We start from the raw sequence: 27,243 nt of genomic DNA on the forward strand, positions 1-27,243 counted from the left end.
TGAGAAATTCCTTTAGAAGTCCTTCGGGGTTGTCTCCAAGAGCTTCCGAGCAGTCCTGTCGTGAATATCTGAAAGAATAACTTCGAAGATTTTGTAGGATTTCTTTTAAGAAGTTCTCCAGAAGTTCATTCGGGATTCATCAGAAATTTCTTCAGGTTATAATTATTTTTTTTTCTCCGGTTTTTACTCCAAGAGTTTGTTTTTGGAAATCCTCCAGGAGTTTCTTCGGGAATTTCACCGGAAGCTCTGTTAGTAATTTTCAATTTTCTCCGGGAATTTTGAAGGACCGATTTTTTTTTCGAATTCACCTTTGGATTTTTCTCTAAAAGCTCCTTCAGGAGTTGCTTTGGATTTTTTTTTTCAGGAGTTATTCTAAAAATTTCTCAACAGGTTCCTTTAACCCTTTGGAGCCGGAGGGGTCATATATGACCCCGGCGATGAAACCGAGCATAACAAACGTGTTCGACACCAGCGAGGTTGCGTCGACAGCGGTTAAAAAAATCGGCTCCAAAAGGTTAAAAATATCACCCGTTTCTTCGTGAAATCCATCAAAAGTTTCTTTGAGATTAATTGGAAGAAATCTCAAAAAGTTCCTTTGAGAATTTCGGGATTTTTTTCATGATTGCCTTCATAAATCCCTCCAGAAGTTCCTTTGCTAATTCGTTAAAGTTTCATTATAATTGCTTCTAGAAATTCCTTCGAGAAGTACCAAATTTATTCGGGAATTCTTCTAGAAGCATAATTGAATATTTATTTACGCATTTCTTTGGGAATTGCTTCAGGTCTTTCTATAGGAATTTCTCCAGGAGTTCATTTGGGAAATACTCTTCAAGGAGTATATTATGAAATTCTTTCAAGAGTATCTTTGAAAACTCTCCAATTTTTATTTGAAATTTTACAAAAAAAAATGGGAATTCCTCCAGGAGTTTCTTTAAGAATTTCTTTAGAAATTCATTTGAGAATTCGTATAAGAAAATCTTCGTAGCTCTTTCCGAAATTCTTTCAATAATTCCTGCGGATTTTTTTAGGAGTTCGTTCGGAAATAGCCTTCTAAAGTATACTTTGAAATTCTTTCAAGAGTTTTTTTTTTCTAGAATGGCTTTGGAATTCCCCCAAGAGTATTTAAAAAGACTCCAAAAGTTTTTCCAGGAGTATATTCCAAGATTTTTCCAGTCTCTTTTAAAAACATTCTGGAGATTCCTTCGATGATTTTCCAAGAATTCCTTTGGAAATTTCTACAGAGTTTTTCTTAGGAGCTTCTTCTAAAAATATTTTTTTTTCAATTCTCGAAAAAGTTCACCTTGTGGAGAAATTTCTTCTGACATTCCTCTGAGAATTTATTCAGGATTTTTTTTTGCTTGAACTTGCCAAAGCATAGCTTTGCGACTTTTGTTCCAAGAGTTATTTTCGCAATCATTCTAGAAGAACATTGTTTGGGAATTATTTCAGGAGTTCCTTCGAAATCTTCTCCAGGAGTACATTCAAGTGGTTCTGTCAGAAGTTTCTTCATTCTAGCAATTACCACAATAAGTTTATTCGGAAATTCTCTAGAAGTTGCTTTGGATTTGCTTTATAGGAGTTATTTCGAAAATTTATCCATTGAAACCCTTTAAAATGCCTCATGGAGTATCTTCGCGAATTCCATCAAGAGCTTCTTTGTTTTTTTTTTTTTTTGTAAGAAATCTACAAGTTTTTTTGAGAATATATCTTGGAGTTTCTTCGTAAATCCGTTCGAATGTATATTCATAAATACTCCAAAATTTGCATCATAAATTCTTCCTAAAGTTTTTTTTTTCGAAAATTAATCGAGAATTTTTCTATAAGTACTTTTGGAAATTCAATCCCAAGGTTTCTTTGGGCTTCTGCAGTTCATTAGAGCATTTCTTCAAGAATTTTTTTAGAAGATAGTCCAGGAGTACACTCTGATTTTTTTTCAAAAGCTCCTTTGGGGCATATTCTGTAATTAAAAGTTTCAAGATATTTTGTAGGAGATCATTCGAGAATTCTTGCAGAAGCTTCAACCGAAGTTCCTCCATGCATTACTTCGGAAATTGAATCCAAAAAATTTCAATAATACATCGAGAGTTGTTCCAGAAGGATATTCTGAACTTATTGGAACTTATCCGGCTGTACCTTTGAGAATGTTTTGAAAACTTCTTCTACGCATTTTGGAGCTTTTTCGTGAAATCTTGTAAATTTCTTTGAGAATCTTTTTGAAATTTCTTGTGAAGAAATTTCTTTTGAAGTTCCCTAGTTCCTCAAATAATATTTTTTTGAATCCGTCCAAGAGTTCTTTTGGTAATCTTTCTAGGAGTCTGTTTAGAAATTCTTCCAGAAGTTCCTTCGGTTTTTTTTTGTGGAGCAGTGTATTTTTAATTTAGTTCAAGTGGCTCTGTCGGAAACGTCTGCAGGAATCTATCTAAAAGTTCCTTTAACAAGTTTCACCAGGAGTTCATTTGAGAAGTTCTCTAGGAGATTCGTCAGGCATTTCTTCAGGTGATAATTCGGCAATTTTTCCAATAGTGTTTCAAAAAGCCTTTCTTTGGAAATTTCAAGTGAAAATTCGCAGAAATTTTTAAAAAAAGTTCAAAATTTTTAAAATTTTTAAAAATTTTAAAATTTTCAAAAAAAAAATTATTTTTAAAAAATTTAAACTTTAAACTAATTTTTTTTTTTAATTTTCAAAATTTTGGGTTTTTTTTTATTTTTTAACCTCGGCAATTTTTTTTACGCCCGTTTATAATTGACGTTAAATAACTTTGTATTGATCCTCCCAAATCAAAATAATTTATAGTTTGTAAGCTCTTTATATAGTGAAAATCTAAAAGTAAATATTTTGCAAAAATAATGCAAATTCAGGTCTTTAAATCGAAATAGTAATCTAAAGTGGATCATTTAATTAAAAAAAAATATTTGATGTACTTTTATATTCAACGTTATAAAAGTTTCGACCAAGAATTAGATCTCTCCTCTACTCTGTGACGATTTGACCTAGGGCGGTATATGTTTCAAGGTGCAACTGCAAGCAGCTACCTATCACTCTCCTGAAACATTTGGACTAATTGAAAATGCTGATTGCAGACCCTGGTGTCGTCTCCGTGTAAGTAGATTCACTTCGCTACCATGCTTCCTGCTGTGCCCGACTGTCGCGTCGGATAGAATTGAGCTTTCGCTATTTATAGCGCGCATAATGCTATCATCTACCAGATATTACCGCTGTGCTGAATCAACTCAAACCAACTTTCGAGGTTTCAGACGTTGTGTACATTCTCTGGGAAAGATACACACACAAAGATACACTGACTGGTATGCCGAACGTGAACCTACGAAGCCAACGGTGATTAATGGTAGTCCCATTGATGATGGCACCGAATAGCCTCGCACCTCGCAAGAATGCCAGAATACCGAAATGAATGCCGTCTCCGTTATTTATCGTTTCCTCGAAGCTGTCTGACATCAACACAACCGAGAACACACTGACTGGTGAGGTCCAGTCTAGGCTGCCTTATGGCCTCATCACCACCCACAATCCACCACCACCATCTTGGCAACATCAGTCAGCAAAAACCATTAACAACAAAGTCAACGCCAGCTTACTTTTGTCACCTGCACAATATCGTGGGCTTCCCTTTTGCTTGCTTTCTTCATTCTAAGAAATCGGCGAAAGCAACCCTTTGCTGAAGGGATTTGAATAGAGGGGATGTGGTGTCAAATACGATCTCAAAAAAAGTTGATGGCATTTGACGTGCTTCAAAATTGAAGCTATACAAATGTTAGAACATTACAATTGCACGAAGATTTCTTCGATGTGGCATCTGATAAACGCCTTAATGTCTGCACCCTACGATGCATTGAAGAGTTTTCGAAGTTACGTAACATTATCAAGTCAAATGGTTTCAATGACCGCTTAGAACCATAATAAAATCTTAATAGGATCATATAGGTTCTAAGACGGTTCTCAGAACCTTCTCAAGACTAATTGGACTTCTAATTGTTGTTTTAGAGCAATTGTGTCAATATTTCATTTTATCCTTTTATCCCACACTTCCCTCTCGTTCATCCCCACCTTAAGCTTTTTTGTGTCTCACCCAAGACGAACGGATCCGGGAAATCAAGGAGATTAATTATGGTCGATTATCATCCGCCCTCATGCCTGTCTTGGTGGGTGTGGTAAGCTGTTGCTACCTGTTCCCCTGTATTTGCGTTTGTGATTTTAATTCTTAAAACGGGCTTTTACTCTGTTTGTAGAGGCCAAAGCACAACGGCACCTACGTAGGTACACAATCAGAGTGATACGGAGTTCAACGAGGACCCGCTACGTTTCGGAGTTTGTGCTTTTTTCACAAAGTCATTATCATCTTTGACGACGGGCAGCTTGAGTCCTTCTAATTGATTGTTCGTGAATGAAAAGTTGAACGATCTGGATCTCCTTTCAGATTATGATAGGGTGACAAAGGGTATTATCGGCATGTTTGTTCTCTTCGTCATGGGGGGTTTTTGTCGACCAAATTACCTGAAACTTGGTAGTATAACTCAGCTTGGTTGGGAAAGATTTGAGGTCAATTTTGAGATCAATAGGTTCCAAAAAACCCCCCATGACGAAGAGAACAAAACGGCCGAAAATACGTAAGTTCCCCTATGTGCTTTTGGGATGGCTGAAAAATTTCCTTCGATTCAAAAAAATAAATATTTGTTGAAGTGCTTATACTTAAGAAGCTGAAAAAAAGGCTCTGCGTCAGTTAATTGGAACGTCACCCGATTAGAAGCATATAACAAGATCATAACACAATTATGACAATAGTTGTTAGAAATGACAATAGTTGATATAATTCTGTTATAAGGAGTTTTTCATGCGAATATCCAGAACAAAATTATATCAATAGGCTTTTTGACCCCATTCCCGGCACAACAGGTGAACAAAATTGTGCATTAATTAAATTCACAACAAAACGGACGCATTCGTCCACTTCTTCCATCTGAATCAAACACATTAATGCGTGAACTTGTTGTTAGCAGTGATTGTTGTGAAAATTGTCTGCCGGAATGTTAATTTTAAACGAGTTTACTGCACATAGTCCAGCGTCAATTCTCGGCACCAGTGCTGAACTTCCAGCAAAATCAAATGGGAAATCACTTCGGCACCCATCTTTTTGTGCACTCTTCTGCGAGTTATAATATAATGCGAGTTATAATATAATTGCCTCTAACATAATTCCGTAACACGTTTATTGCAGTCCTTGTTATTTTGTTATTTTTTGTATCAAAAATAATTCAAAATTTATAAGTTTTTTTTGTACTGTCGCAAAAAAGATTGATAATTTTTGTTATTTTGGTCACTCGAGCCAAGAGATTTATAACACAACTTGTAACAAATTTGTTCTGAAATATATAACAGAACTTGTTATAATTTTGTTATGATTTCGAAAGTTTAGTCTAACAAAATTTGATATAATCTTGTTATGATTTTATCTCAACTTGTTATATTTTTGTTTGAATTGGAATGAGTTATGTTAGAATTTTTGTTATTTTAACTACTAACGATACATGTTTTATAACAACCGTTGTTACAAAAATCATTGTAACAAAATAACACAACCTGTAATAATTTTGTTTTTACCATCTAGTAGGGCAAGTATAAATGAAAGATGAAATAGAAAGTTCTTCAAAGTGAATAGGATCGTTTCATAACCTTGCACAACCAACAGGTGTATTCCGTTTAAAATGCATTCTTAAAGTGTCATTCAAACTTCAACCCGTTACCCGTCAAAACGATTCCTCAGCTGAGCCAAGAATCTGAGACTTTATGCACCCCTTTTGCAATGCACATCGCAACTCAAACACAATAAATCCGCATGCATCGGATCATTTCGCCGCCAAAAAGACGGTCGCTTATAAGCACACACCGATAAGAGGCTATTCAATTAAAGTCTGTCATCTAACGACGGGTTCTACACACTTCTATGGTGCGCCATCAACAACCAACGACGCGACGGTCCGATGGCGCTCCAAACGGCCATATTCCTTGAAATGTCCCAGAAAAGCAGTGCAAGACGAGACGACCGACCGACCACCACCAACATATGCAGACACACGTATGGCCGTTTTCCACCCATTATTGTGCATTGGATGAGTTGGGTGGTGGTGGTGACTGGTGGCACTTGTTGTTTCGCTAACGCGATGATGAAAAGTGTCCTCGAAAACTACTCCCGCTGCACAATCTGCAATCTCTTGTTCCGCCCGGAAAATAGCTTGCTGCACCGACCGTGTATGTCCTTACGTTTCATCTAAGGTACTTGGCGCTGGTTAGCGCAGATATGAGTGCCCGTTTGCCGTCGTCGCCTTCGTCGTCAAGCTTTATGAGGGAGGGACTGCTGCAAAATCAAGACAATAAACCAACCGAAAAGGTCGTGAGATATGTGTGATAAGCGCTGGTTTCTTCGTCAGATTGGGAGTAGATTAACCTTTTTAATTGGTTTTGCGACGGAGTGTAGTTGCTGCAGAGCTAATTAAGAGATCTGAAATGGGGAAAAAATTCTAAACATTCTGATTTTCAGAAAAATAAACAAAAATAATCAAACTATTATTTCCAAATCTGAGGAGCTTTTGGAAACCATTACATAAGAAGAGCATGATTACTGGGGTTTTACGACGAACCTTCGCAAAACAATATAATTATACCTGGTTGTTAGGGTGGCTCAAGCTTGTATGAACAAAAAACAAATAAAAAACTTCGATGAGCTCCCTTTTCAGTTTGTTCTATGTATATGACGCCACGACGCTCTGGTAAAATTTTCAGCTAAATCCGTTAACATTTGGACGGTGCTAAACTCGTTTGAAGTTTGTATGGGAGTTTATATGGGAAATAGGCTGTCCCAAAAAAAAAAAATCGATGTTCGAAAAGTCAAGGTGCTCAGCTCTTAAATGAAATATATGCATATTTTAAGCATGCTTGTAGAACACATCGATTTTTTTAAATATCCTTTAGAGGTTCCGCCAGAGCAATTTTTGAAAAATGACCCTTTTTCATTAAAATTCTCAAAAAAAATATTTTTTCGAATACCGTAAAATGGGATGTTAAGAACTTATGGGGTGTTAGGGATTCATCTTCACACACTACTTTGAAAAATCGCCAAACCGTATAAAAATTGATTTACTTATTCCAAATTCGCTTCAAATGTGTATTGGAAATAAAGTCATACTATAAGAATTACCACTCATGAAAATACGGTTTTAACTGGACACTAGACAACAAAAACAGAATGGCGTTGCTTTTTCTCAAATTCGGTACCATTGAAACATTCATTTGTGAGGTCAGAAATATTATTAGGAAAAATATGTGAGTAATCGTAAGGTGTTCTACATCTCATTTCAAACGAAATTATGGTAAAATATTTGATGTAACTAAGGTGGTTTTCGAACTTCGACATTTTCTGTGAAAAAAGTCTAGTTTCATTAACTGGTGGGGAGTTAGGGAATTGAATTTCTCATATAACTTTTTTATTTCTATTGTTACGGGAGATATCGCCGTCGCTTTGAATACCCCTCGGTCCAACAAGAACGCGTCGCGTTAGGTTCAACAGATGGCATTGTATCTGCGTGTGACAGCTCGAGGGCAGATTGATAGATGATGAGAGTGCAGATTGATATAAGGGAACCAGATCTAGTAAAAATTGAATTTAGATTTGTGTTCGGAAAAACTAGTTATTTGTAGTAGTATTTTGATCACAAAATTGAATTAAAACGGATTGATTTATTTTTATGCCGTTTATTGTAAGTAGCTATTATATAAAGGTGAATTACATGAACTAAATTACACATGATTCTGTAGGACAATATTACTCCGTATCAAGGTCAGGTCTGAATGATTCAGCAAGAAAAGACCTTTTGCTAACCTCAAGTATGTATGAAATTTCTGCGAAATCAAATAATATATTATATGAAAAGATTTTATTCCAGAAAGACTCAAAGGAGAGTGATTTTGAACAGATCTTTGTTGGTCTAAATTAGGAGTGCGGACCAGATATGTAAGTTTCGTATGAAACAGTGTTAGTAAAATACTAAATAAATGAATTTACCTTTTAGCGCATTTATAATCAGAATCAACGGTTTTGCTGCTCAAAAGATGCCGAATACTCTTGTTTTTTTTTACTGTTCTGAGTGACGTATTGCGGATTTCATTTTGGGTCATAGACATCTTAACAGTTGCTACGGATGATAAATTTAACTAATGTTGTATTGATACATATAATTAGAAAATTGGACAAATATGTATTACTCAATGCCGCAGTAGTCCCCTCTTTACAGCAGTTTGTGTTCTTTAGGTGTTTTGTTATGTTTTAACGAAGGCGTCTTCTTCAAATAGATTTTCCGTCTGTTTTCTTATTTAAATACAGTGTGAGAAAAAAAGTATAAAGACAGAGCCGTTTTCCATACAAAATAATCATGTTTAGGGATCAACATCTCTTTTTCTAGCGATTCGATTGTTATGGAATCTTGTCTGCAACCTTAAAATAACCAGAATATTGGCTAGAAATATAAATCATCATCCATGAAAACGTTTATATCGACTTTTCAGATTCAAATAAATATAAAGACACATTTTTATATGGAAATAAGTGTCTTTATATTTATTTGAATCTGAAAAGCCGATATAAACGTTTTCATGGATGATTATTTATATTTCTAGCCAATATTCTAGTTATTTTAAGGTTGCAGACAAAATTCCATAACAATCGAATCGCTAGAAAAAGATATTTTGATCCCTAAACATGATTATTTTGTATGGAAAACGGCTCTGTCTTTATACTTATTTCTCGCACTGTATTATTAATGATTGGCGCTAAAACGTGACAGCTTTTTGAAAATGTGGAATATGCTCACTTGTTCCATATGTTATGTAAACCAGACTGACACTAATTCTTGCAAAAGAAAGTATTTATAAAGATGTCTCATGGCTGCTAAAATATCTCAGAATCTAAAATACGACCTATCAGCGATGCTCCAGAGTAGAAATATCAATATTGAATACACAGTTTACACCCTGGGCCATTTAATGAAGCTTGCATTTAAAACATTTCAATGTAAATGAGTTTTGTTCACTTAAAAAACTGTAAATACACTTCCTTAGTTTACAGCATGTTGGTCAGTCTGAACTATTCAATTTGGTTACTCGAAATAGTAACTGTGAATAATGTGTTTATTAAAAATTGAAGCCACTCAAGTACAATTGACGGTATTTTTTTAGATTTTCAGGCTTTAAGAAAAAAAACCATATACAAAAGTAGAAACTGTCCCTGCACCTTCAGGACTATGGTGATCTTCTTTGGTGATGTTTAAGAAATATTACAGTCACTGTTTACAATTAATCAATTTTCATCTTTCTTTGAAATATAAGAACTTTTACATTCATTTCCATAAATTCCTTAGCACCCCATTTCCATATTTTCCAAAAATTCGCACATTTTGTTAAATATCTTCATTTTTTCCAAAAAATCGTCAAATTTTGTAATCTATATGCGTAGCAGGCAGCAAGACAATGATCGGACTGTTTTTCCTGAAAGTTTAAAGAAGTAGAACCCATGAATTAAAGGGGACGAAAAAATTTTTCCGTCCCTTAACACCCCATTTTACGGTACATAGGGTGCGGGCACCGGTTTTGGCCAGTCTAAGAGAAAGCCTTTTCAAAATAATAATCAATAATCCAAGGAAAACTACCAATGTGTTAAATTAAAGGTTTCGATCTATACTTCATTAGAACAATGCAGAAATCAAGCTAATACTTGATTTTTGTATTAAAAGTGGCACTGGCCAAAATAGAAGCATTGCCGCAGTTTTGGCAAATTTCTCAGCTTTGGTTTCTATTTTGGCCAATCACGTGTATTTCTTATGGGAGTGGCCAAATTAGAAGCACCCTGGCCAAAATAGATGTATGGGAGCCGATTTTTTAAGGAAAATTATTTTTTTGTTCCAGTTTTTAATCAAAATGTATGGTTTTCACAGCTGTAATCATCATATTATATTAGAATCTACTAGTAAAAAATAAACTTATATCGATTTAGATCGTAACAGACTGAATACCGCACTATGGCCAAAACTCCGAGCTGGCCAAAACTGAAGCTTCTACCCTATATTAAATCTTCTTTTTAGAAAAATGGCGTAAAACTTTGATCTTGGAATATTTAAAAATAGGTAAATATCAAGATCAAAATTTGATTTGGTAGATCTTACACCGCAACGCACCGTTCTAAGGTGATCTACCCACGTAACGGGTTAGTGATTTAGTAGTAGGGTATATGTACCATTCCTTGGCCTAATTTGCATGCCGTCTTGACAATTTTGACCATAACTCATGAATTAATAGCACTAGAAATAGTATGTTGACCCTATTACACACTCTAGGCAATGCATGTTTTACCAATTGGAAGTAAACTAACGTAAATATTTAAGAATTTACTTAATTAAGTTGAAAATATTCGATGTGACGGTATGCAACGTTGGTCTATGGTACAAAAATTGGCCTATTAGTGGATACAACGTTGGCCTATTGCTTTCCATGCACTAGAACCACTAACTATCTCATTTTTTCAATATTTCTGCTGAAGTATTATCTCTGTTTGTTCACCAATCTTACTTTTAAATTACATTTTCGGAGCCAATTTTCCAAAAAAACTATAAATTAATCACTTTAACTAAAGTTCATCCTTAATTTAGTAACGAAAACAACGCAACCCTATTATTGTGTTATATTTTTACGGTCACCGCACACAAAATCTTTCTTCCTGATCGTTCTTTCTGGTTCTTACGCAAGAAATGTTGTTGACGTCTTTTTATCGGTGTTTTGACGTCACTTTACTGATGGGCCAAGATTTGGGTACATAGTGAAAAAAATGTCCTCAATATTCGGCCCACTTTCAATTTGTAAAATAGTTATTATTCGTTGGAAACAATTACACAAGTTCAAAATAGCGTCTTTGACCGTCGCATCAAATGTTCAATTATTGTTGAAAAAATATAAATGAGTTTGAAGTTCCTTTGAGGCAACAAAACTAAAGAACGGAAGAACCGATCAGCATGACTCTTGCACGATTCGGTTCGTATTCACGGTGGCTGTGTTTATATGTACAAAAAGTTACGAAAATCAACTAGAAAAGTAACACAATTGATAAAGAACCGATTTTCCATGAGCTGGGAAGAAAATCAACACGACCGAAATAAAATCAATCAAGAGTGCGGTGCTATTTTGAGCTCAACAGTTGTCAAACCAGCTTGGCAAAACAAAGTTTGCCGGGACCTAGGGGCGGGACAGTGCCTAATACCAACGCTAATACCGCCTAATAAATATTAGTTTCCTTATCTTCACCGTTTACCCGAACATTATTTTTGTAGTATGTCATGACTTTTCAAACAACAACCAACTGTCACGAAAACGAGAGGTGAAAATAAGGTTTGTCTGTTCTCCTTCAATCAATTTATTCAATTTAAATTGAACAAATTCAATTAATTTCTGTAAATTATTTTAGCTGTGAACATAAAGTGAACATCGGAGCAGATGTCTTTCAAAAGTCGATGTTGCTGATCGCAAAAACTCAAAGAGGTAGCTACATCAGATGTGATTAGACGTGGCTCCAATACAGATCCTAAGAATAAAGCTCGTGGAAAACTGTTGTTCAGATTGATTCCAGAAGTAAATTTTGAATAAATACATGTGAAAGAAAAACCGTATTGAATTGAAGACTACGTTTCTAAACTTTCATCGACCATATCTCCAGAATAAGACAGTATTGGCATTAACAGAACAGGGTTATATGGCACTATGCACTTCAATGACGTTTTGGGCTTGAATGCTACTGCTTGTTACAGATTGTGGTGGATCTAGCTAATTGGATATTGACCATCAAAAATGGGTCTAAATGTGAACTTTCGGAATTGTACCACTTGAAATGATCTGTGTGATTATGAAGATGATAAATACAAACTTTTTATAGTTAGATGTATATCTATACTTATCCACGAGCGGTAATGGTGGCGGCGGACAAAACCGTGGGGAAAACTAACCGGGAACTAACTTGGGGGAAAGTCAAAGCGGTTTCATTCTCCACTACACCCCTTCACTCACCGTTTGGCATCAAAAACGTCAAAATTCGAATCGATTAAATGTGTCCGCCGCCGCCTTTACCGGATAAGTAGATACGAGGTAGGGTAATTGATCCGATCATGGAGGAGTTAAGCACTGGGTTCATGCTTAAACCACAATTGTATCACCCCAAGCAAATTTTTTACATGGATTGAATTGAAAATAATAAAATCTATCCTTTATATACGGGAAAATAACGAAATATTGCCACTTTGAGGTTGTTATGAGCAGTTTATTCGATTTTTTTCTAAAAGAACATTGTGCTCCTATTGTTGCGGTATTTGTTCCTAATGTTGCGGTATTTGTTCCTAATGTTGCGGTATCCCATTGAAATCATATCATAGGAACACAGCAGCAAACATATTAAGGAAAATATTTTTTTTAAATAGGTTTTTGGGCAAATCTTAAGCAAACAAATGGTGCAATCTCATAATTTAAGCACAACACATCTATTAAAAATACCTTTCGGTAACATTTCAGTCGAAAAAGTGCTCAATTGGCCATTACCGCAACATTAGGTACTACCACAACGATGGGAACAATTACCCTATGTACCGCAGTTCAGCGGCCGTGTCCACTAGCAAACTGAGCTAATTCATAATCACTGTTCTGATAACATTCATTTATACAATCTCAAAGCGATGAAAGCACGCATTTATTATTGTTGACATTTCGAGTCAGTCAAGTTTAATCAGCATGGCTTACTTCGTTCAAATTCGAATTTCCTTCGGGATTAATATCTCCTAATACTGCCTAATACCGCTAATCAATATTAGAGGTGTCCCGCCCCTAGGCCGGGACAGCTAGTTATTGAAAAAACATTTCGAAATGTTCCAGAATCATGCCATTTACGATCATGTGTATAGACTACCGACTAAGCCGAAGAATCTTGGCGTCTACAAAAGCTAAACAAAGTGACATTTTCATTCAATTTTAATGCTCCAAAGTGCTAAAATTGAAACGAAACGTTTCAGTTGTTTGGCGCATAGCTTTTTCGATATCCAGTTATGCGTGTTTGTTTGAGTATTTGGTTTACGTTGAGATAGGCCGAACGAGGGGACTATGCCAACAAAGCATCCCGATACCCTACAACTAATGGGCAATAATTAATATTTTCTTGAAATTAATTTACAGTTAAAATTTTAAGAAAATCCTGAAGAAAACTGGTTTTCAGCAGAAATGTATAAAATATAATTGCTAAAATATCACACGATAAACTCAGAATCCAGGAATTTCAACTGAATCTATTCCAAAAGTTCTGACAACCATTAAGGAAAAATGTGATGAAATATCAGAATTATGGCCAAAGTTTGAAAACATGAAAAATCGAAGCATTCCCTGTGATGAAATCATAAGCATTTTTTTAAAACCAAGCTTTGATTTCTACTGATTTAAAACACATTTGAAGCAAGTATTCTTTTTTGAATTTCTAAATAAGTTGGGTAGAGTTTATGCCGTAGTTTCAAAAAGACTGGAATTAAATGGAATGTTTTCTGAAAAAGTTGTTAAAATTTTAAAAAAATAGACACAAAATTTGTGTTTGTTATGCCATTTATTTTCATTAATATCTAGTTTTTAAAATTCAGAAAAAAAAACCTTAAAAGATTCCTTGTAAGATTATTTATAACATAAAGTTTTATTTTTCAATTTCATTTGAGAATGGCTGGAACAATTCAACAGAAATATCTGAAAGGCCTCCTGGCAAGACCATGAATCCTAAGAAACTTTCAAAAAATGAATTTGTAATTCTTGGAAGTTAAAGAATTTGAATTTCATGTGAAATTCGCGATCGTTCCACCGTTAATCGCTCCGCTCAAATCGCTTTTCAGCTACTCGACTATACAATTATATCAAGTCTGTATCATATTCTGTTATGATGTTACATTTTTTTTGCATAATTTATTATGTTTTAAACTGAATGCAGAATGATGTTAAGATAACTGAAATCTCAAAAAAAAAAATTCACTAGTCTATTCAAGACAATAACTTATTGTGTTATAATCAGGTCTACATTATAACAAAACGTGATATGAATCATAGCTTCAATACAATTAGTGCAATACGCCAATTGTTTCAAACCTTAAAAATTCGACAATTGCTGCACATCTCATAAGAAAAGCATGGAGTGTGCAATAATTGGTGAGTTTTTAAGGTGTGCAATAATTGACATTTCTCTCTAGTTTCTATCATAATTCTATGTAACTTTGCAACAATTGTATTAATATTGTCTAAATACCAAAGAATCAACACCGAAGTGCATGTGTTGTAAAACTACAATCATATCATACTACCTTAGAAGTGTGATATAAGGATTCACGAACACCAAAGATTTTAAACATAATGCTATACTATACTATATAAATACAGAATGGCAGTTCTGATTTTCCAAAAATAATCATTTAACTTGGAATTTTATCGCAAAGATTGCACATATGTTTTTAAAATTTTGGACACCTCCTAAAAATTTAAAAATGCGAAAACTGTGGGAAAATATTCAATTATTTCTCTTATTTTTGCGCAAATATATTCTTTTCCAGAATGCTCATGATATAGGAAAATTATTTTCATCATGCAAAATTCCCTCCGCAGTTTAGGGAAATTCTTAAAAATGAAAAAAAGGCAATTTTTCGAGGAGCTCTTTTTTATGTCTCTTCAAAGAACGATTACGCAAATAAAAAAATACATAAAATTGGAAATTTGCATTTTTTTACGATTGAGAACGGATTTTTATAACCTCTAAAGATATTTAAAACAGAGCGTCAAAGTTCGACCAAAAAGTAGGTGTTTTTTGGGATACACCATATTCTGTTGGAGGTTTTTCTATCCGAAATAAGAATTTTAAAAGTCGGGTTTGAGTGATATGTTATGTGTACATAACTGCTAGTAATAATCATTATTTTCCAGATTTTTCCCCGTACAAATTTTTTTCGCTACAAATGTTTGAAATGTTAAAAAATTTAAAAAAAAAATGCAGTTTGTACAGATTGCTATTTTGTGTGGAATACTCATAGAACCATATTTTCAATAATACTAAACATTTTCCAAATTTCTTCCAGCTGTTCTAAACTTTACTATATTGGGAAGATTCCATAGAAGAATTGGAATGAAAAGACCAACCGTACGTCGAGTTAGACCATTTTGAATGTTTATAGTTAATTTCCGATACAGTCCTTAATAACAGAAAATGTTGAACTTTCGATCCTATGTTTGGGTTTTGCCTCACTGTTTTGTCCGTAGATGTTTTCAGCGCAGCTATGATTAAAATTTCACGATTTTTCAATCACTCTCGACTCGACTAAATATTTCACTCATATATTCCTTCCTATGCTCCTCTCTCCTTTTGCAGAACCAGCCCTCCTGGGAGCCGGCGGAGGAAATGGATTCGCGCCGAACTTTTCACCGCCCGAGTTCCACCCGTCGGAAAACTGGAAACCCACCCCCGCCGGAGCACACGTCGGACTTATGAAGGACCCGCCGCTGACCCGCAACGGACCGGCCAACTTCATCCAACCGGCACAGCAACAGGTCAGTATCTGTACATACATACCTAGCTATCACTATGTAGTTATCATTGTGCCATCAATGTCGATATTCGGGGGAAAAAGAACGCTTCAAAATCGAAATCATGCAACATGTAATCGAAACGGAAATTACTGTGGGACTGCGACGACGATATTCCCTTGGGTGAATGAACGCGATTGGAGACCGAGTATCCACATCAGATGGGAATAACAACATACAGCAACAATTGCGTTATTATTTGAAATGTTAAAAAAATAAAACTTATTATTAATTTTCCAAAAGCTTTATTTAAAAATTTATAATAACAAAATTATGTGATTTCATACATACATGTGATATTTAAACATACAAAATTATCTGATTATTGTTGGTGTGTCGTAACTATGTATGTTATGTGTACATCTGATCAGGTTATTGGTCGCTTGGTAGTCTTGTAGTGGTTCGCCATAATTGTTCAGCGATAATCGAAACATAAATTAAACGGAAGATTTACAATGTGTTTTTATTTCCTTCCCTCCAAGCGATTGAGATCTGGGTTGGTTTTTGTCGCCGCCATCCGTCGCCGTCGGTACAAAACGAAACCAAACAAATGAGTTTCTTGTTGGCGTATCCTCACGCTCTTTTTCATAACAACACGCTTGGGATAATCGCAACGTCACAATTAAAGACGAAATGAGATGAAATTCCTTAGCGTATATCTGCGGGAGTAACGACTAACGTTGACTTACGACGCCGACGAGGAGGAGGACGACAACCACGAGCGTAGCGGATCGTGAAATGACTATGATGGAGACGCTTGGTATGCGTTACGCTATTTTTTTTGCGCGGGGTATGTATTTATCTCCGTCCGACGAAGTAGCGCGTGATGACTCGTTGGTTTTGCGTTGCCGTTGTTGCGTCGCAAGCCGGGGAATAACATGTAGCAGAGAGACGGATGATACCTCCACCTACGACAAGCAATGCGACGTTGAGTGGAACGGAATGTTGATGCAAAATGCGCCAAAATGTATACTTTGTTGGGTTCATCGTTTAAGCCATTCCATTGGTGTACATAGTTTGCAGTGCAAATATGCGAAGGAATTCGATTAAAAAATGTCTACAGTGTACCATTGGCTTCGAAGGTGCTGATAATCAGGCTTGATAATCCTCCTCGAAATCAAAAGAGTTTTGCCACATGCTCTAGAGCGGTGTTTTGCTTTTGCCTTGTCGCGAGGGAGCGAACGAACCCTAAACAGAGAGGCAATAAAAACTGAGCGAGGAAGAGGGGAACGAAAAAAGAGTCGATGATTATTTCGGGTTTTTTGAGTGCGATTTTCGCCTCGAGAGTCTTTGTTTGTATAGGAGTGGAACTCGCGAGAGCTTTTTGAGTGTGAGTGGACGTGAGAAACACAACAAGAAATTATGAGTGTTGGACGAACTCCTCGCTGCGCGGCAAGCTCGCGCTCGGTGCTGTTGAGGATTTGCGTTGTGATTTCTGAGTTTTATTTTCACTCCTCAGAAAATCGCCAAAATCGCTTCCTCATTTTCTCGCGAGGGAGTTTCTGTCAAGCCTGCTGATAATTAATGGCGAGTCAGTGAGTTTTGTGGAATGCCTACTGTAATAAGCCGTGAATAACTAGTGTCTTCCTCTTCAGAGGAACATGAGATTCCTCCACAACCCCACGATCGATTCCGATGAGATCAATATCGTCCGCAATAACGGAGAGCATTTTCGACCGTTTGATGATCGTGCTGTTTTTCTACACACCAGGCCTCCGAATTGCTCTTTCGAGTGCATTGTTGAACAGTAAATTTGAAAAATCATAGTCTTGCTTCAATCCATCCAAGGGTCACACACGACGAGATACTTTGTCTACAATCCGAAGACTTGATTTCAATTCATCCAGCGTTGCGCGTATCAGCTTAATTAGTTTGACAAAAAAAAATGTTCTGACATAATCTTCCAAAAATCATTTCTTGGCATTGAATCGTACGCTGCTTTTTAATCAATGAACGATGGAGAGAGTCTGCAAGTTATACTTCAATAATTTGTACAGGATCATCCGCAGATTTAACATTTGAGCCGTTGTTGATCGGCCCTCGGCGACTAGACTGGTTTTCGTCTAGTATTCGCCGACGGAAGACTCATCGATAGGTTACTTTCTAGGTTTAATCACCGCATGACTTTATGATAATTGAATTTTATTGGCTTTTCTCGGTGAACTTAATACTACTTAAAGAAGGAGGGAGTAACGAAAGTAATGAAAGAAACGGTGGATAGAATCGCAAGTGTGCGACGAGAGAAATTGAATAGAAGTTGAAAATTATGAGGGCCATAATTGAACAACACAATCACAACGAAGACCCTTTTGCCTAACGTCCTCGTGTTGAACGGCTAGGTACTAGTAGTTTGATGATGGCTACCAATCTTGTGCATTATCACCATCATAACACAAAAAAGCCGCAACATCAACATTGCCCTTCTTCCTCCATCAACGCTACAGCCGACCGTCTCTATGTTGCTATCGAGCACATTCGAGACGAACGCATTGATACGGTGGCTGCCGCCGCCACGCTCTTTCTCTGCAAATCTCTTGAGTAGCCGAACACTTCTTAACCGTCGTTCCGACGCAGAGCTATGTCACTCACTGCTGGGTGACTCTCGTCTGAAAATGCCAGGATGAGGGTCAATTTGTTAAGTAGTATTGCATGGCGCAGCAAACACAAGCATAGCACGCCCTATGAATAGAATGCAAAGCGTAGAACAAAAACTCGCTTCGGTGTTTCATCGTGTGGTTCGAAAACAAGAGACGATCGCTGCTGTTGGATGTGGTTGACTCTGCATTGAACGAGGGTTGGCTTGAGTGGCTTTTGCGTGAATCGATTATGTTTTGATGGACTGCGTTTGTCGTATGAAGTGATGGTTAGAGCGAGTGTCAATCGACATTGACCCTCCTGAAACTGCACAACCCTGATGGCTACTAGCCCTAGACAGGCAAAAAGATCGTGGTTGTGATCTGTTAAATGTTGTTCGGCTTTGCTTTCGGTTCTATCGATCTGTGACACTTGTTCAGAGATTCATATCGAGCGAACGTTACTTATTTGACTTTTCGCGCTTTCATCTCGTATGCTCCTATTGTGTCCAAATAATCTTATTCGAACCGAGTTTCATTCTTTCTTGCCAACTGGATTTTACTTTCTAGGTTTAATCACCGCATGACTTTATGATAATTGAATTTTATTGGCTTTTCTCGGTGAACTTAACCCTAAAAAGGATACCTGGGGTCCATTGGACCCCAGGCACCTTTCAGAGCTCGTCTTTGATGGAACACACTCAGCGAGGTGACGAAACTGAGGCCATGAAGGTATCCCTTTCAGGGTTAATACTACTCATCAATAGGTCTCAGACTGTTGAACAGGTCACGCCGCAGTATCTTGTACGCCGAATTTGAAAGGGTACTCCCTTTTGTTTATAACCTTTCTAATAGATTGGGTATTTGAGACCAACCAACCAGTTGGTGGATAATTCTTTATCCTCCCATATCTTCAGAACAATCTGGTGAATTGATTGATGTAGCTGTTCGCTTCCGCGTTGAGAAGTTCGACCGGGATCACGTTATTCCCATCTGCTTTGTTGTTTTTCAGCTCCTCAAGGGCCTTGTTAACCTTATCCAGTGTTGGTGGTTTTACTGCATGACCATCAACAACTATGTTAATCTTGTTCCTGATTACCTTTTCACTGTTACCATTCAATAAATCCTTGAAGTGCTGCTGCCGTTCCGTTTTTTGTCACTACATATCCGTTTTTATCACTATCCGATTTTGTGACTATCCGATTTCGTCAACATTTCATTCCGTTTTTGTCAACACTAAAATTTTTGTCAAATTTATTCCCTCGAACACGAGTTATTTATAGCTTAACATTAATCTTGAGGCAATGCATCCAATAATAAATTTGAAACAACTACCAATGATGACATAGAAGACGTATACGCCACAGTAGCTTTCAACACATTTCAAATTCAGCTATAAATAATGTTAATTCATGCTTTCTCTCAAGCATAATTTTACTTCTTATTTGAAAATGAGAAAAATTAAACCAGCAGTCCAATAGAAAAATTAAACCGAGCCAATTTAATTAATAAAATTCTGACAGGACGTGTCAGGAAGTAACACGTGAATATCAATATCATCATCAACAATTTTGTCTTTTGTAAAATGGCTCAATCATTTTCCAAGTGTAACAAAAGTTGCTAATCATGATAGATCACTAATAGATAAGATGTGCATATAAAACCATCAAAGGACAGATTCGATTATCCGGAAATAGGGATAATCGAACTTTTTTTTTATTTCAGTAGCCTATTGTGTTGGGCACAATTGATGTCCCTTCCAGGGATTGCTCCAGGATGTCCATCTGGGTTTTCCTCCAAGAGCTTCCTTCTGAAGATCCTTCTTCTCCTTTCTTTGTCTTATTATTATTATTCTTCTTCTTCTTTTCGGCTCTACGTACCAACTAGAACTTGGCCTACCACTTCAAGTGTTCTTCAAGAACTTAAACAGTTTAGGGCTTTCTTTGCATGTTCTTGCCTGAATTTTTACACTTTAATCTTTTAAACAAGACTTTTTTAAGTGAAATATATTTCACGTGATTTTGTACACATTTTCTTGAAATTATGCGACGGGGCTCAAACTTCTACCAGAGATTTTCCAGACCGAAACAGCTATATTTACTAGCCTAACAGGAGATTCCTATAGAATTTTAGCCAAGATTTCATCTTTCATTTGCTCCAAAAATGATTTTCTTCAGAGATTGCTACTAGCGATTCTTGTATTCCTCCAGATTCCTTAATGGTTTTCTTCTAAGAAATCGTCAGGAAAAAAAATCAGAAGTTCCTTTAGGTGAATCAGTAATCTTTCAGAAATAAGTTTCTTAAAGAAGGAGGAGTCGAGGATCTTGGAAAACGATCAGGGGATTTTTCCAGCAACACCTGAAGGGTTCCAAGAAGAAACAAAAGATTCCTAATAAATCCTACAGAAATCCCATTAGCCTGATACAAATTATATTTTGACTTTTTGTCACCATTTCGGGGTTTGGTGTAAATTCCTTTAACAAATCCGATGAGTTTTAAATATTTTTCAGATTAAATGCTTTATTATTTTTATCCCCCCCCCCCTCGACCAGCCAAAGAGTAGTGGGACAAAAAGTGAAATAAATATTTGTAACGGCCTTAATTCTGAAAGTATCCCTCGAGCAACAATTGGATGATTTCTTGAAAGAACTTATACATGAGTCCTAGAAGGAATTTCTCAAGGATTCGCACAAGGAACTTCTGGAGGATCCTCACAGTAATATTATTTTTATTAACTAGATTTTCAGGCCAAGGCTGGTTCATCTACAGTTATCATGATTCCTCATGATCTTCAACATAGATGAAAGATATAATCGAATTGTAAAATCTCTGAAAGTTCCAGTAGGTGTAGCGCATAAATACCAAAACAAAGTGAAAAAATATCATAAGAAAATCTTTAAAGAATCCAAGAAAAAACTTCTGATAAAATTCTAGAAAAACTGTTGAAGGAATCCCAGAAAGAACCCCTGGAGAAATATCAGAAAAAAATCCTGAAAGAATTTCAGAAAGCAGTCTTGGAAGAAATCCCGTAGGAAATTTTAAAGAAACGGAGAAACTCCTATATTTCAAAAGTAAAATCTTGGCGAATCTCCAAAGCAACTCTTGGATGAATTTATGAACTAGAACTAAATCCCGGAATAATTTTCTTAGCCCACCTTGTGCATTAGGACCATTGCAGCCCCAAACCGTACATAACGTCAGCGAGCTGTTCCCAACATAATGCATAAGTATGGTTAATAAATTCCGATTCCCGGTAGAATATTTGAAGGGATCCCCAAAGAAACTCCAGAAAAAAATTAAAAAGAGACATCTAGGTTGATCCGAGAAGAAATTACTGAAGAAATCATAACGAGGCAGAACCTCTTTTCTCTGAAATTTCTTTAGGTGCCGTCCATAAATGACGTAGCATTTTAGGAGAGCGGGGGTGCGTCTCTGATTATGCTACGAACCATGTTTTAGGTATGGGAAAATAGGCTACGAGGGGGGAGGGGTATCAAAAATCGTCTAAAAAATGCTACGTCATTTATGGACGACCCCCTATCGAATTCCAAACGATAAACAAGCGACATGGATAAGGTAACCTACAAGAATTCTGGAGGAACTTCTTGGAGAATCCAATATTCTGGAAAAAAAACAAGTGATTGCTTAGAAAAATTCCTAAAGATTTTCTAAAAGTATCGTAGAGAAGCGAAATAAACACGATGGGCTGGGCACGTAACTCGTATGCCGAAGGAACGACAAGCTAAAACCATATTCAGCAGAGAACCAGGTAGGGGTCGTCGGCTTCGTGGTTGGCCGCGCACACGGTGGGTTTTTGCAGTTGAGGAAGACCTAAGGGCTTTGAACGTTGAGGGTGACTGGAAGCGATTGGCTCAGGACCGAGACCAGTGGAGGCGAATGCTTCATTCGACATAGACTCACCGCTACGAGTTGTAGCCCATCAAGTATCAAGTAGTATCCTAGTTGAAACTTTCATAGGAATCTATTAAGATAAAAATCGTGGAGAAATGCGTTCCGGAAGGAAGTAAACATATCCTTGTTTGTTAGGATATCGAAATTTCGTTCTTGGAGATTAATCATTCCTGGAAGTATGTCATATTTTTCAACGTCAATCCGGATACTGGAACTGTAATATGTGCCATTCTTGCGTTCAACGAAAATAAATTTCCAAAACTGTGGTCACAAATGTGATAAAAACCTCTAGTCGACGTCACAGTCAGAAGACTGTAGTTTGAACTGTGCTACCAAAATGTGCTTAAAGATATCAAAAACAATTAAATTTCATAATAAACTGCATATTTTTACTTTTGGAATGTGTTCTACAGTAATTCTTCCAATTTATATAAAAATGTTGCAAAATATTTTGTCAAAGAAAATTATTCCGTTTTCATCACTATTCCGTTTTTGTCAACTGAAAATCGCGGACCGTGTTGATAAAAACGGAACATACCTGTAGCGGGCACCGGCGCAGTCTTGTGTCGCGCGCTATTGACAATTGCATAAAACCTCCGCATATCGTTCTTGTCCATGCTTTCTTGCGCGTCAGCAATCACACTCTATTCGTGCTTCCGCTTCTTGCTGCGGTGAATTCTCTTCCGTTCTGCTCTTACCACCCTGTAGCACTCTTTCTCTTAACGGCATCCTTTCGTTCATCACTCGTTGCACTCCTCGTCGAACCAACCATTACGTTGGCGTCGCTGAGCGGTACTTATCACCTCTTGTTCTTTTGATCCCACTGTTTCGATCAACGATCAAAAAACGATCAATTGTTCTTTTGATCCCACTGTTTCGTGGATAAACTTCAATATACTGTTTACATCGCCAAATCCGTTGATCTCTTCTGTCCTCTAAGCTTGACGGTACTATGCAGAAACTGCTTCGGCTGATAAGCGTTGGATATTGATATGCATGGTTCTGTTGTTTTTTGATCTCATGTCCATGGCGTTCCAATCGTTGTCCTCAATTTGTTGTCGGATCTGTTGCCGAAGAATCAATATGTTTGCTCTAGTTAAACTTTTCCTCACCATTGAAGGTTTTCAGCAGGCTACATTTCCGGAACCGCTGGTCAAATAAAGCATCCAATAAACGTACAGGTAAATATGAATTAGTATTTGCCAAAAGGCCAAAAAGAGCCTCTTTGTAGTGTACTAGAACATTTTTCAGAAATTACTCTGTGAATTCCCCAAGGGTTTAATTTGTTTTAATTTTGTAACAAATCCTCCAAAAAAGTTCTTCAAGGAAAAATCATAAAAATCTTTTTCTAATATTCTTTACAATCAAATGAATTCCCTTAAATTCTTGAACATGCTTTTTTTGCAAAATTTTCATTTAATTGATATCCCCATAAACTGTTCACAGAAAAAAAATGTTACATTATATAACTTATAACAAAGTAACCCTGTCATATCGCACACATTTTTTCATCAGTTCATAAATTTAAATCTTGCTTTTAATATGAAGCTCGCAGTCAACATTCCATACAAGAAATTCTTTAATGCAAAATTGAGTGAAATGTTACAGAAATGAATATGCATAATTTTTTCGAGTATAATTTTAAGAAATTTTCGCTGTGTAGTATTAAAGAAAAAAAAATATATCGTTAGTCTAGAATCTAAATGGCAAATGCATCATTGGACATGCGCAGCCTAATGTTAACCGAGCCAGTGTGTTTCCATGAGCCTTCAATGGGTTTGAAGGGGGCAAAAGAGGATTTCAGAAGGTTCCAGGTGGCGTTTCAAGGGATCCACGGAGGTTTCTGAGGGTTTCATTAGCCTGTCAAAAGTGGGTTTAAGCGACGTTTCATGAGACATTCAAGGGTGATTTAGAATTTTGGGGCTTCAGAGGAATTTCAGGGGATATCAGGAGTATGTGGTTTCGCAGGCTATGAGATAACATGTCGAAAGACACAACATCGAATGTTAAAACGTCAATGCCAAAATGTCGAAAGAGACGAAACGTCGAAAACGAAAAGATCTCAAATGGAATAATGAATCGAATTGTTTGAAACGTTAAAAAGAGAAGCTATTATATTCAGTGCTGAAAAAATCATTTCGTCGTATCTGAATTCAATCACCTACACACTTAGTTTTATTTGCCGAATCTCAGCAAAATAATTGCCGAGATTTGCACAGCCGAGTGCCCAGCAATCATCTCGGCAAAAGATTAAATAGCTGAGCGCTCGGCAATCCTGCATTTTGATGAAATGTCAAAAATTTTGCTGTTCGGTCGGCAAAAAAATCAAAACAAATCAGGGATTGCCGACTAATCAGCAAGTTGAAAAATTTCATGAATTGCCGTACAGTCATTAATTTTGTTAGCTTGCGTGAACAATTTCGTCAACAATCATAAATTATTATTAAGTTTGTATGTTTGTTTTATTTGAAATTCGTGTAGGTATAAAATTTAGAGGATTTATTCATGATACGCTCTAAAAGTAATGTTCCACCCGATGTTCCAGCACTTGTAGGCATACGGCACTTTGTTGCTGCAGGTTGTCGAAAAATCATCCGGTATCGGAAAGGCATCCACAATCTGCAGTGAAAATTAAAGAAAATGTGTTTTTTTGTCTACTTACGCAACAGATCTTTGATATTTACCTCTTCTTTCCCCCGGTATGGCTAATTACAGCATCGAAACAAGGCTCAGGCCGACTCAAATCTCCAACACTCGACATTTTCTGAAAACACTTGAAAATAAAATGATGGGACAGAGCGTGCTACATACCACGACGAAAAGTGACAGTTGCTTTGCCGTAATTCGGCAAAACATTGTACAATTACCGAAATTCCGTCAAACGCATTTGCTGATTTCGGTAAATTCAATGATTGCCGAATAGATCAGCAATTTTCATTTCCGAAACTCGGTATATTAGGGTGTCTTTCCGTATTCCCAGTAAATAATTTAACCGAATCTCAGCAATAGCAGTTTATTTTGCTGAATAATCAGCAATTTTTTAAGTTGCCGTTTTCCTCGGCATTTTTTATTGCCGAGCTCGAGAAATGGTTAAAGCTTAGTACTCAGATCGCAAGAAATGAGGTCAAGGAAAAAAGTGCATTTTTACCAAAGTAATTTTGACAGTCGATCTTGAGAGAGAAAAAAGAAAAAAAAATCGACGAAACTCTTTGTTTACCAATCTGACTGACTTGGAATGGAACCGGGACAATCGGCAAGAACAAGTGAACTCCCCTCCCAGGAGCAGGCATGAATCTACTGATCTGGACCACAGCAAACAGGAAGATTGACCAGCAATTCGAAGCGCTCCAGCTCTATTTGACCGGTGATATTCTGAGCGGGCCAACTGGCTGTTTGCTGCAACCGGACACGATTTGTTTTTGAAAATATCGCGCTGCTGGAAAATGTGATTTCGAAAAGGAATTGCTTCGGGTATTCGGAAAATCCACCGGAGCTTCCTCCACGGATTCCTCAGGAGTTCCTCCAGGAATTCCGTCCAGGATTCCTCCAGAACTTCCTTCGGTGATTTCTCCAGCAATTTGGGCAGATATAACTCCAGGAATTCCTCCGGGGATTCATCCTTAAAATCCTTCTACAATTCCTCCAGGGGTTCTTCCGGGAATTCCTCCGAGGATTCCTTCAGAAATTTATCTGGCGACTCCTTCAGAAATTCCTCCAGGAATTCCTTCGGTGATTCATCCGGGAATTCCTTAGAAGATTCCTCCAGGAATTTCATCGGTGATTCATCCGGGGATTCCTCCACGAATTCCCCGAGGATTCATCCATGAAATCCTTCTAAGATTCCTCCTGGGATTCTTCCGGGGATTCCTTCAGGAATTTTTTCAAGGATTCCTCCAGGAATTCCTTCGGAGATTCATCCGTGAATTTCTTCGGAGATTCCTTCAGGAATTCTATCGGAGATTCCTCCTGGGGTTTCTTCCAGAGATTCATCCATGGAAACCTTCTAGGATTCCTCCAGGACTTCTTCCGGGGATTCCTTCAGAAATTCCTTCGGGGATGCCTTCAGAAATTCTTCCAGGGATCCCTTCGGAGATTCCACCGAAAATTGCATCGGAGATTCTTCCAGGAATTCCTCCGGGGATTCCTCCAGGAATTCCTCCAGGAATTCCTCCTGGGATTCATCCAGGAATTCTTCCGGGGATTCATCCAGGAATTCCTCCGGGGATTCCTCCAGAAATTCCTCCGGGGATTACTCCAGGAATTCCTCCGGGGATTCCTCCAGGAATTCCTCCGGAGATTCCTCCAGGAATTCCTCCGAAGATTCCTCCAGGAATTCCTCCAGGAATTCCTCCGGGGATTCCTCCAGGAATTTCTCCAGGAATTCTTCCAGGAATTTCTCCAGGAATTTCTCTAGGAATTCTTCCAGTAATTTCTCCAGGAATTCTTCCAGGAATTTCTCCAGGAATTCCTCCAGGAATTCCTCCGGGGATTCCTCCAGGAATTTCTCCGGGGATTCCTCCAGGAATTCCTTCGGGGATTCCTCCAGGAATTCCTCCGGGGATTCCTCCAGGAATTCCTCCGGGGATTCCTCCACGAATTCCTCCGGGGATTCCTCCACGAATTCCTCCGGGGATTCCTCCACGAATTCCTCCGGGGATTCCTCCAGGAATTCCTCCGGGGATTCCTCCAGGAATTCCTCCGGGGATTCCTCCAGGAATTCCTCCGGGGATTCCTCCAGGAATTCCTCCGGGGATTCCTCCAGGAATTCCTCCGGGGATTCCTCCAGGAATTCCTCCGGGGATTCCTCCAGGAATTCCTCCGGGGATTCCTCCAGGAATTCCTCCGGGGATTCCTCCAGGAATTCCTCCGGGGATTCCTCCAGGAATTCCTCCGGGGATTCCTCCAGGAATTCCTCCGGGGATTCCTCCAGGAATTCCTCCGGGGATTCCTCCAGGAATTCCTCCGGGGATTCCTCCAGGAATTCCTCCGGGGATTCCTCCAGGAATTCCTCCGGGGATTCCTCCAGGAATTCCTCTGGGGATTCCTCCAGGAATTCCTCTGGGG

General features: G+C 37.5%; 1 protein-coding gene across 13 annotated transcripts in view; it reads left to right on the forward strand.

Moving 5' to 3' along the window:
- The window catches only part of LOC109422356 (heterogeneous nuclear ribonucleoprotein L), a 946,335-nt gene that overhangs the window by 870,057 nt on the left and 49,035 nt on the right, over positions 1-27,243 (forward strand). For all 13 annotated transcript variants that reach the window (XM_062860356.1, XM_062860355.1, XM_062860359.1 and 10 more), the window contains one exon: positions 15,480-15,658. In XM_062860356.1, the coding sequence (XP_062716340.1) occupies positions 15,480-15,658 (179 nt within the window). The remainder of the gene's footprint in view (positions 1-15,479; positions 15,659-27,243) is intronic.

The sequence above is a fragment of the Aedes albopictus genome, chromosome 3, assembly GCF_035046485.1.
Source record: "Aedes albopictus strain Foshan chromosome 3, AalbF5, whole genome shotgun sequence".
Lineage (NCBI taxonomy): Eukaryota > Metazoa > Arthropoda > Insecta > Diptera > Culicidae > Aedes > Aedes albopictus.